This window comes from Ischnura elegans, chromosome 1 (genome assembly GCF_921293095.1).
Source record: "Ischnura elegans chromosome 1, ioIscEleg1.1, whole genome shotgun sequence".
Taxonomy (NCBI): Eukaryota; Metazoa; Arthropoda; class Insecta; order Odonata; family Coenagrionidae; genus Ischnura; species Ischnura elegans.
The window spans coordinates 11970731-11982996 of record NC_060246.1 but is presented as its reverse complement, the minus strand read 5'-3'; the positions used below and the strand labels follow the sequence as shown (position 1 = coordinate 11982996).

General features: G+C 40.5%; 2 protein-coding genes across 3 annotated transcripts in view; both read left to right on the top strand.

Moving 5' to 3' along the window:
* The window catches only part of LOC124155659 (glycogen debranching enzyme), a 62746-nt gene extending 55697 nt beyond the window's left edge, over positions 1-7049 (top strand). For both annotated transcript variants that reach the window (XM_046529680.1, XM_046529671.1), the window contains exons 23-26: positions 374-588; positions 2729-2914; positions 5951-6205; positions 6963-7049. In XM_046529680.1, coding sequence (XP_046385636.1) covers positions 374-588; positions 2729-2914; positions 5951-6205; positions 6963-7034 — 728 coding nt within the window. In that variant the 3' untranslated portion in view covers positions 7035-7049. The remainder of the gene's footprint in view (positions 1-373; positions 589-2728; positions 2915-5950; positions 6206-6962) is intronic.
* Positions 7037-11969, top strand: LOC124155672. The gene is made up of 2 exons (XM_046529691.1): positions 7037-7495; positions 10908-11969. Exons 1-2 carry the CDS (start codon positions 7158-7160, stop codon positions 11626-11628), a joined length of 1059 nt encoding a protein of 352 aa, XP_046385647.1. The 5' UTR covers positions 7037-7157; the 3' UTR covers positions 11629-11969.
* The last annotated feature ends 297 nt before the right edge of the window (positions 11970-12266 follow it).

The following is a 12266-nucleotide window of genomic DNA, read 5'->3' as shown; positions in this document are numbered from 1 at the left end:
ATAGAAGCATCTTATTTAGGGAACTTGAATAGCCACCAAGGCAGTAAGTAAATGAAAATTGACGTGCCCTACAAGAAACTAGTGTTTTTTGTTCATTATGAATCGTGTAATTTCAAGCATCTATCATCTTGTTAAATATTGTGAAATATATGGAAGCAAAATGTGGTACATTTTGTTCAAAAGTAATGAATTGATGAATGGTTGTAAATGAAGATGGAATCCAGAGGAATAAAAAGAAAATTAGTTAAGTAACTTACCAGTGTGTGGTACGAGACTGTGCCACGAGGCATTTATTGGTAAATTATTTTATTGTATAGTTGTTAATTCCTTTACGATGAGTATCAACATTAGAAATATTTAATTGTTCCTCTAGGAAAAGTAATGTTCTGGACATTTGACGAGTGGGCCTCCAAAATTAGGGACAATTTTGAGAAGTATTTCTGGATTGGTGATAAAGATGAAGAGTTTGGTGACAATATCAACAGAAAGCTGGTGAACCGTCGCTGTATTTACAAAGACTCTGTTGGAGCGTCTCAGCCGTGGGCTGACTACCAACTTCGTCCAAACTTCACTGTTGCCATGGCTGTTGTAAGTATTGACAAAAGTGTAATTGAAATATGAACTAGTTTTTATTCCAGGTGGTATTGAGGTAGTAGAAATTTTTTCGGTGGCATACTTGTAATCATTTAAATTTGAGATATGTTTTTCTGGTTCATTAGTCCTTGAGCTGGGAAATGGAATTAAAAATCTCCCCCTGGAAATTAAGGGTAGAAATGTTATTCATGAAATTCTGATTTCTGAAAGGTCAGTGCTGAATGTATTCTTTAGAAATTCCCAGGAAATTACCAAACTCTCTCTCTCTCTCTCTCATGAGAACAAAGCACCTTCTGCACCTTCTTTGAAATCATTGTCTGGGCTCTTTCACTCACACAATTATTAATATTCAGAAAAAAAATTGGTCGATGGAAGGGGTTGCTAAGTTCAGTCTGCTTCATTCAGCCATTATTTAATAATTATAGTATTTGGGTATTTGTAGGAGGCAACCGACAGCTAAGGCCATTTGCTCCATAGAGAGGGGCAGGGTGGATAGAATTTATTTTTTCAATCCATCACTTACTTTCCCAGCTATTCACGATGAAAAGACGATGGCCTTAACCGTTTTGCTGATAATTTTGTGATTACACTGACTTCTTTCGAGCAGTTCACCGTGATGCAGTTGCTCCTTGGTCTTGTGCATATGCCTTGTGTGGTTTGACGTTGTTTATAATCTGTGAGCACATCTCTTGGTGAGGGGTTTTCCCTCAACCCTTTCACGCCGAACGTTAGGTGGAGCCGATGAGCATTTTCAAATGCAGAAGACCTATCATCAACTATAGCTGTCGCGGGGAAAGGGAAGTGATGGCTGAGGTAGCAATGGTCTGATGCATTCAGGCCCTGCCTGAGACTTAGCTTAGTGAGACCTTAGGGCCACTTCTCGGCAATTAAGCCCGACCCTCCCACTCGTTTATGACCCTCCTTACTGTAGGAATCCGTTGAGAAGTGGTTACTTTATTGCCAGTTGTTATTGAAAGGAAACGTTCTGTTGCATACTCAATTTTTTAATATTTCGAAACAAATTCTTTATTTTGTTCTGTGCGTAAGCAATTTTGAAATGAAATTTTTACCAGTAATGAAAAGTGTTACCAGTAATGGACTTCTGAATTTAGAGTCTTAACACCGTGTATTCACAAACTTTGTTATTATAAAAACTAGATATCCATTAAAAATTTTACAATGCTTAAAAATGTCAGTTATTCATATAGAAGAGTAAATTATAGAAAATAAAGAGCCATATTTGGTTTAAAAAACACTGGTAATGCAATAAATTAACCATTAATTCGTGTCAAGATCTAGAGGGTCTAGTCCAGTGGCCAGGGTAACGGCCGGGCACCCTGTTGAGTTGTGTCCCAAATGGGAGGGTCTAGAATATGTACTACTCCTCCCCAAAAAAGATCTCCGCAGAGAGAGTTTTAAAATATTCTTATGGTAGGTACTGGTAGCATGGAAAACGTTTTCCTCTCCTAGGTGTTGGCAGGAAAAGGTTAACAATTGAGTGAACCAGAAATCGTTGAACTTTGACCTCATCAAGTAATTAAAAGTGGGCGGCAACATTTATATGTGCTTTCTTATATTACGCTTAGAGGAGTGAGTACGGCAATAGCTGAGTGGGGAAGATTGTGTTTTGGTGGTGACTTGCCTATCTTTCTCTTCCACCTATCAAATTATTTTAATGAATTGCAAAGTTAAGGATCCCATTGTAATTTATATACATGCACCTTTGGAATCAATCTATCTTTGCTTCTAACTATTACAAGTTTTAATTTTTGTCAACCACTTAACAAAAAAGGGAGGGTCATGAGGGCTGTAAATACAGTCTGAACTTCTTGATATTGGAGCTCTTTTGGTACAGACAGATAACTTTAATTGCGAAAGAAATCATTTTCTATACATAATGAGGCTTATATGCAGAAGCACATTTCACCTGAGAGCAATCATTAGATTGTACTATTGATGGCTTTTGGCCCACTAGTAAGTGGTTGGTTAGTTGCTGGCTTCTCCTCAGTTTCATTCATTCTGTAGTAGTTTTTTTACATCTCTGCCATTTAAGATTTCTGAGTCTCATTGAAATAATTGGGAGGAAACAATCAATTTTTCTTCTATGTTTATTAAATCCCGATTTTATCTTCAGGCACCTGAGCTCTTTGATGTGTCGAATGCATGGAAGGCCCTCACAGTTGCTGATCAAGTTCTCCGAGGGCCCCTGGGCATGAAGACCCTTGACCCCAGTGACTGGGCCTACAGGGGCAACTACGATGGAGCCAATGATTCTGATGACTCTTCGGTGGCGCATGGTTTTAACTATCATCAAGGGCCGGTAATTATGGAATCTTAACATTTTTGGTTCCTTTCTTGAGTAATTAAAGAATAAATAACCATGCATGTAATAGATTTTAAATGTAAACACGTTGAAATTTCTTTCGCAGCGGGTCTCAACTTCTACTTACAATTCATCATGGTAGGCATTTTCTAAGTGCAGTAAAACCTCTTTACATCGTAATGGAGGGGACCAAAATTTGGGCAATTTGATCTATGGAGGTTTTCAATAGAGAGGTTTTAGTGTTAGGCACCGTTTTTTCATATCCGTCAGAAATGAAAGGCACTACCATCTTTTAAACCATTATATTTATGTGTGTAAATAAACATACATGCATTAGTGAACATGTATTATTTATTTATTAATATCATAAAGCGAGCACTATCGCATGATTTTTACCATGATTCGAGAGAAAACGATGTGATCTCTCTTAATTCAACAGTCATTTAACCTTTTCCCTACGGAGGGCGTGATTTCACGGCCTGAATTTTCCGATGCTCAAGGATGAAGGCCGGGTTTTTACGGCTTGAATTTTTCGAAGCAAAAGGTCGAAGGCCATGTTTTCACGGTTTTGCGGTCAAGCATGCCAAGTGGGTCCCAACTGCCATTAGGGTCCCTCGGCACGAGAGGTCCGACCCTTTCCTATTGTCCGTGTGGGGATTATCTCGGCCCATTCCGGCACTTGGGGTCTCACTCAAGAAAGGTGCTCATGGTCACTTTTTTGTTTAAAAGGTGGAATAACTAAAATCGTACATGTTGCATTTATTGAAAATCAATGCCAAGAATTACATTCTGGATGTTTTGCTGATCGGTTCCAAATTTTAAACGGAACTCTAGCGTTCATATTAACGGAGTTATCATCACTTAGAGCAAATTTTTAAGACTCTAAGGTTAGATGTTTAATTGTTACTTTTAAAACTTAATAGCAAATTTATAGGAGCGATATTGTAATGATTTAAATCTAAAGATATATGTTACTCAGTTTGCCACATTCTAAGTGTACATTTGCGGTGAAATTCGATAAAATATCCAATTTAACTCCTATGTAAAAGCCCTCGTAATGTTATAAAATCTGATTCTCTCAGTTCTTTGTCGTGAGCCAAAATTACAGCGACTATTTTTAATAACCTCTTATCAACCTTTGAATACAAACGTATTATAAATTAATTTCGCTATAAATACTAATTAATGCATATCAATGCATATGCACTGTGAGAAGAAGAACTAATATTTCTTTTGGTGATGTTTCTTTGATCGCTATGCAAGCTCTACTGTGGCTTCAATTATCCCTGGTCATACGCAATGCAAGTAGGTTTCGATCAGCATGAATGTTATTTTCACCCATGTCCATTTGTACCACAGATATGTGGGGTTAGCTCATGTAATAAGACAATGCATTGTTGCTCCCATCGTAGAGAACTACCAGGGGTTATAGTCGCATACTGGCCTTGGAAGCCTAACTGTGTGTAGAGGCTTTTAATGACAGTAATGGCTGTCAAGTTACTAGGAATTCATGAAAAATAAAGTCTCAAAATTCCAGAAAACCTTCTGTAAAATATATACACATTTAGATGTCTGCCTTTAGTTTAGATTTCTGGGTCAAAAATCTCCGACTGTACTCCCATTTACTCCTTGTTGTACATGAATAATTAACAACCATGAAGGTTTTGGTTACATTACCAGAAGTTTGAGCCACACATGGCTGAGAGTTTAATTATTTCTAATCCACTAAACATAGTGCCCATTGAGGGAGGGCAACTTTCATCAATATTCTTTTTAAGTAAGAAGAACAATAAAAAAATTTCCTATGTGAAAAGTTTTGAAAGGTTTTTTCAATAATACATATGTAGATACTAACATGCTTTTCTACATCTTTGACTATTGAAATCTTGGATAAAATGAATAAACTTCAATGAAATTTAAAAGGTATTTTTAATTTGGAGGTGTTATTCTCTCTACAAAAGGTACAACGTAGTCAAATATTTTGTTGCTACACATTTGTGACTACAGTGAGTCCTCATTTAACGTCACTTACCGTTCCTGAAAAATGTGACTATAAACTAAATGACGTTAATCGAAGCATAATATCCCATAAGAAACAATGTAAAAAGTGAATATCGGCTCTTAGATTTCACAATTCCTACGCGAAAAAATTTTAGCGTATCATATCTGGGGCATTTTTTACGATGGGAATGCCAAACTATGGCATAAATACGAGTTCCTATCTTCATCGACGACAATAGCAGCAATGATTAAATCCTCCATTATTGTATCTTCCCGCATTTGCTTTTCGGCTTCGCTATGGTGGTCGCCCGGGCGAGCGTCGCCTAGGCATCATCATTGCTGAAACATCGTCGCAGTTACGGGAACCAAAATTATTGTGAACACGGCGAAAAAAGTGACGACAAAAACTCCGAGTTCTACACGGAAAAATGCCTTGAAATCACTTTTTAGGTTTCTGAAAACCATTATGTCAAGTGAAACCTTGTGCACCTACGTAAGAATTCATTTAGCAGAAAATTTGCTATAACCGTAATCGCAATTAACAATAAACACACCGTTTTACACTTTGTTTAGACTGCCTGTATTACCGCCCACAAAACGAACAACCTGCAACGCCCGCCGCTTCGCCTTTTTTCTCGCGCGGAATTTAAAAGACTTGACGTTATCGCGAAGCGAAGTTGCGATAAACGAATGATGATCTCAAAATTTTTGTGACGTTATCGCGAAATGACGTTAAACGGGGTGTGGTCATATACACAAGGAATAATAAGGCATATTAGGTACATGATTCATTGATTATCCGAGGTAAATCTACCCGAATGCTTTAAGTTCAGCATTCTACAATTTTTGCTGCTATAGTTAATGGGAAATTCAAATACCTACATCTGAGCTGTTACTTAGTTGCTAAGGGAATTGAGTGGAGAGTTGCATCAAACTAATCTTAGGATTGTTGACCAAAAATGATGAGGCTCTGAATGTGTGTTCTACTCTTGTGGATCAGCTGAGTTATATATTTCTTCCATTTTTTTTCAGGAGTGGCTGTGGCCAATGGGGTTCTTTCTCCGAGCCCGCCTCATCTTCGCAAAAAAGTCCGGGATGTTGGAGGATGGTACGGGAGACTTGCGGCTGCAAAGAACAGCTTCTTCTATAAGATCCCTCCTTGCCGCACACTTCTCCGAGGTTCAGACTTCTCCCTGGCGGGGACTCCCTGAGCTGACAAACAAGGATGGAGCATTCTGTGGGGGCAGCTGCCGCACCCAAGCATGGAGTAACGCATGTATCCTGGAGGTCAGTTGTAATATTCCTTGTGAACCATTGTAGCCATGGTCATAAGAGTATTTCCAAGGTGGGCACTTGTGGGAAGGCATTTGGTCTTGTAATTACCAAGAGAGGCTAGGGGGGAGAGGGGGGAATTCTTTCTTCTGGGATCTCAAGGTTCTTCCTGCCTACCATGCTGCCACCAATGCTCGAAAACGTGATTCATGCATTCAAAATATTTTTTGTGACTAATGTTTCATCATAGGTATGGTCAGGGGCGCAACTAGGAATTAAGGCTAGGGGGGTTTTAGGGTAACTAATACTTATGGGTGTGGGGGTATTGCATACCCACCAGGGTAAGCAGGAGTTGAGGGGGCCCTCCTCCAGAAATAATTTAAGAATAATGGTTCAAAATGGCGAGTTTTACGACTTTCTGAGGGATATTTGATAAATCCAAACACTATTCTATAAGTAATAACAATCCAAAAAGTAAAATGGATTAAACTTAAAAATTTCTCTGAGCTCTGGGGGAGGGGGGTTTATCCCCCAAAAACCCCCCCCCCCTCGCTGCGTCACTGTGTATGGTAATGCTATACTGATGTCCATTTATATCCTAAATCACCCATTCCACTGATTTCCCTTCTTGCCGATGGAAGCGGACAAGAATGGCAATGGCACACTAACTCATATGAGATGGGTCATTATTGATTGAAGTCATTAGGTATGAAGCACTATGAGAAGATATCTGTGTATGATTGACTGAGATTCAAAATCTTTTGTCCCGAAGGTCCTGTACGACCTGAAGAATATGGAGAGTCGCCGGCACATCGTGTTGCCCTCCCCTCCGAGCCACAACTGACCCGTCCCCCTCCTCCCCCTGCCAAAGCGATCCCACTCCGCCTTGCTCACCTCATCGGCTCCGACCCGCATCCCGCGCCCACTAATTTACGGCAATGTGTACGTGCTCAAGGGCACAAAGCCAATGGTGGGTGCGTTTGGTGGGCCTGTGCTGAGGGGGCCTCACTCGGTGGGGCCCTTCATTGTGGGCGCAGGGCGGAGGGGGAGAATTGCTACGGAGCGCAGCAGCAGCAGCGTTAGCTCTCCCACCCCTCAGGCGCCTAGTGAGCAGCAAGACGCTATATTGCTGTCTTCTAGTGCAAAGGTGCCGGAGGATGGTGGTGGTGGTGGTGGGGGAGGAGGGTGTGGATTTCCAGGGACAATCACCTTTTGGAAGGAGCGTCAGCGTGGGGGCATCCAGCCCAGGGGGAGGGGAAGTCTCAGGCGCCGGGGGAAGGATGAAGAGTTGATACACTATAACAGGTATGGCTTAACATGTTTGCACTTAATGATACGATTAGTGATGAGACTTTAATTGAATGTCTAATCCATGGAATTATGTACTTACATGTATTGGTCAAGTGGTATAATGGTATCTGTATTTAGAATAGTGATGATTTTGAATAATTGCAGATGTGAACCATTTCTTTTTCACGTTCTGATCAGGCAGTGAAATGGGATGTGACCCCTCACCAATCATAATATGCAATGCATAATTCACTTCATATTGAAAAATTATTTATAGCATATTATTCCTGGGATTTTACCCAATTCTATTGTGATTCCATCTCTAGTAATTCCACCTGCCAATTCTTAAATACATAAAACAGCACATACTTTCATTATCTTGCTAAAATCTTTAATGTTGGACTCTTTTTTTCAGAAAGAGTTGCGATGAAAGCATGTAACAGTATGTATTGGAAAATGGACAAGATACACTGATATTTTTTAAGTGGGTCGTTACGCTAAAATAATGATTGATGCTTCAGTTTACTGTTTAAGTCTCTCTTAGTTGAGTGCCCCTACTTTTTGAATTATGGAAACTATTAGGCAGTGTACAAGGAGACATGACATTCAATGACATTTTCTCAGAAGTGATTTTTTTAGCAAATGAATTATGGATAAGGCTACAGTCTCTCAATGACTCAGTCCTGCATCTGTCCAGCACATTCAGTATATGCTGCGATATAGTATAAGTAAGCTTGTTGGCGTTTTCTTATGGGTCTCTTACAGCCAGGACGACAAATAACCAGAGGAATGACAACATGGAAGTCAAACTTTCAGCACTTCCATAGATGTTGTTATTAGTCCATCATTTTTGAGTATTCATTAAGGCATTTTGGTATAAGAGTAATGTTTTTATTCTTGGCGCTTCTATATTATGAGGAGAAATAACATGGCCATAATTTGAAAATTATTCACATTTATGAAATGATGGCAAAACCACTGTCGTAAGAAAAACACATAATTTCACATGAATAGCGACGTAGAAAGTAAAAATGCCAGAAAGGAATCTCTAATATGTATATTTTATTCATCGGGTGATCAGACAATAAAGTAAAATTCATAAATGCTGGATTGTGTGGACCTTGAATAATTTCAGTTTGTTTCGTGCATGGAGCAGCTAAGGTTTTCAATATAATTGGGTTTAAAGTGGTACCTACGCCTCAAATTCTTAACAGATGCCACGATGTTATGGTTAGCATACAAAACTGCTGATCTAGGAATCACTTGTACATTTGTTATTTTTTTTTTCTTCCCGCCACAAAGAAAAAGGACAGGCGTTTATGCTTTGCATCTTCACCAGCCAGTTGCTTGTAGTTGTAAATTTTTTTCTATTTATGGGAAAATTTGTTATCAGCTGTTCAGCTCTTATAAAGATTCGGTGAATTTCTGTTCTCGCTGAATTTCACTGGTAGGTTTTAAATTCATGTCGGGTTGAGCAGCTTAGCATGTGTAGTACACTGTTTTTCCACCCTTGGCACTCCAACAGAAGCAACTTATATTAATCTGAGGATATTTGATGGCATTCCTTACTTATTCTTCCCTAAAATCTTGTCCTTGCCTTACATAAGTCCCTTAGCTTACGATAAGCTATTTATCTGTAAGAAAACTAGAGATGTGCGAGTAGTATCCGCGAATACTCGAATACCTCGAATACTAGAAAGTATTCGATATTCGAGGTCTCGAATAGTTATGCGAAAAGTACCGCCTCGAAAACCTCGAATACTTTGAATTTTGCGTCGTACACTGTCGCACGCACGTCGTTGGTAGTTGACTCGGAAAAATGTACAGAACTCTAGTCTTTTAGTGCATGCAGCGCCGTTATAGGCAAGTTGACGAACTATGTACATCAAATTCGCGGGTCAGAGCGGTGAAAAGAGTTCGACGTGGGGAACCTAAATTGATCCGGGTGAAATCTGAAAATCCCCAGTTTCCCCCACCAGGAAACTCCAGTGCCGTGGGATAGCAACATCGGCGCATTTCCCACAATCTGCTATCCCCCTCCATTCAGCATTCACCTCACCCACTCTGAGGCTTTCATCTTCTCCGAAATCAAACAAAAGGTCCTCGCTCGGGCAGGGGTCGTATTACGAAGATCTTAGCTTCGAAAAAAATATCAAGTTACACGAGAACAATAAAGACGTGTCTCACGCCCCCCTTTTCTAACCCACTGACCTTTTTCTGCCTACCTGCTTCGAAGTTCCCCATTTCTGGAGCTCAACTGCTGCATGAGTACCGTGGGATAGTAACATTAGCGCATTTCCCAAGATCCGCTGTCCCCCTCTTCTCCGAAATAAAAAAGGTCCCAGCTCGCGCAGGGATCATATTAGGAAGACCTTAGCTTCGAAAAAAATATCAAGTTACGCGAGAAAAATAAAAATATGTCTTGCACCCACCCCCTTTTCTCACCCACTGACCTTTTTCTACCTACCTGCTTCGAATTTCCCCCTTTCTGGAGGTCAACTGCTGCATGAGTCATCTACTAGCCCAAAAGGTGTCTAACAATGACTTTCGGAAATTATTATTACACCTTTATTGGATTGTAATATTAGTAATGTGCGCGTAATTTAAAAAAGAACAAGACCAAACGTGACGCATTTCTGACTTTATTTAAGCATTTTACGCGAGGAAATAAATGTCAAAATAGGACGGAGGCTTGGCATTTTCGCGAGACTCGATATGAGCAGCAGAGCTTCTCGGAAGTTGATGTGGTATTTTTTTCCGAAAACATATATCAAATTACAATTTATGAGTGGAGCTATAAATCTTTATTGTTACAGTCCCAGAGGAAGGGATATTTTCTCAGGATATTTGGTTTCTCCCTGATAGCAATTCCAATTCATCTTCTTATCTCGTGAGAACTCCCAAAGATGGACTGAAAATAATTGAAGAAAATCCAGTGGAGAAGAGCTTGTATTTTACAAAATGCCTCAGATTGTCAGCTAGCACTTGGCAGCAGGAGTGGGGGTAAAGCGATGTTAGTTGAATTAATTATATGCCCAATTGTTTCCATAAAATTAAAATATTCCATTAATCAGCTAAATTCCTGTTCGAATCCTTTAAAGGAAATCAAAATTACTCCCCAAAATCTTGTGTTGCCTGCTGCATAGGCAACCGAGTCAAACATTCCAGCATTCATCATTTAGTATTCGAGGTATTCGAATATTCGAGCAATGGTTTAATATTCGAATTCGATATTCGAGTTCGAGAAATCTGCTATTCGACCCATCTCTAAAGAAAACTAAAAGAAACGGATAACTCTCTTACTTTGTGCTGTCTGGGTGGTCTCTTATGAGTGGCTGCTTGGAGTTAATGATATATGTATGAATGTAAGGATAGGCTTATCTCATTTGAGTGCCATTGCATTGTGTGTTTTGAACTTTGTAAAAAGGACGGGTGCTGGTTTAAGCTGTCGTCTGTGGCAGCATTGGCAGCGCCAACAGCAGCACCGCCATGTCCCCAAAGAGCACGAGATGCACCTGGATCTGGTTCAGCCTCAGGAGGGGAAGGAGTCTACGGTATTGCAACTGAGTCCTGTGGAGAGCCCCCAACCTTCATCGTCTCCCCTTCCGTCCTGCTTCCGCCAGGCATCCCCTGAGGAGGCGGCCGAGGATCTGGAGGCTAGGGGGGAGCCAAGATACAAATACGAGGGGTGGGGCATGGGGGTTGGTGCCGACGGGGGTCGTCAACAACAGCTGCGTATCATTGCGGCCAGCTTGCGCATTGTGTACAGGGAGGAGAATGAGAGTTTTGGCGTCAACTTGGGTGGGGGGAGGAGGGGGAGCAGTTGCGTGTGGGGAGAGGAGACGCTGCTGTTGCGCAAGAGGGATGATGAGGAGTCGACGGCCCCGCTCTGCGCCATCTCGGCAGAAGCAGTATCGCGCGAATTTGTGCACTTGGCTCCATTGGTGCGGTCGACGCTCGAGTGCGTGAGCGTGGTGCCCCCCCACACCCTCCCCCTCCTCGCTCCTCCCCAGCACCACCACGATCCGTTTGTGTTCTTTGACAACCCAAAGGACAACGCCAATCGACTTGCTTCGGCCTTTCTGCTCTCAGCTGTCGGCTTCTTCCTCATGCTCATCACAACTTTCTACATTGCCTATTTCCTCTGAAGCGCTCTATCTCTATGAGTTTTTTGGAGAAATGTGAGCTCTGTACTTTCAATCAAACACTCATGTTCCCAATGTCCATTTTCCTCCCATCTGTTTTAATTAGAATATTTGGCTCTTGTAAATGCTGTATAAACTGTGTCTTCTCTCTTGTTGGAAAGCCAGAGTTACTTTGGTCAACACAGTATCAGTTCTTTCCCCTTCTAATCGAGTTCCTCAGTATTTTCATTCTGACATAAAGAAGGACATTTGAATGTATGTCATGCGGTAAAACAATTGTGGTGTACAAGTGTACGTACCCTGTGACCGATCATGTTTTAACCCTTTATAACCCAATGTTGCTTCTAAGCAACAACAAAAATGCATACATTTTCTTCTCTATTTAGGAAATATCTAAACTATGCATTATTTTGTGGAGTAAATTGTAGTGACAAAATATTTAGCTTCCACGAAAATTAAGATTGAGTGCAAAATTTTCAAGGTTTCAAAATGAAAAATCTTGAAATTAGATTTCTCCCAGAAGCAGCTCTGGGTTATAAAGGGTTAATTCCAAAGCCTGCTTTAGCATGAGTATGACTCAAGTTTGGTTATTGGTTATTATCTTCTTTCATGATCAGATATTATTTTACAAAGTCACCATT

Coding starts and splice junctions, on each gene's coding strand:
- LOC124155672 (XM_046529691.1), top strand. CDS start 7,158: ATGGTGGGTGCGTTTGGTGGGCCTGTGCTGAGGGGGCCTCACTCGGTG. Junction 7,496..10,907: donor GAGTTGATACACTATAACAG/GTATGGCTTAAC, acceptor CTTTGTAAAAAG/GACGGGTGCTGGTTTAAGCT.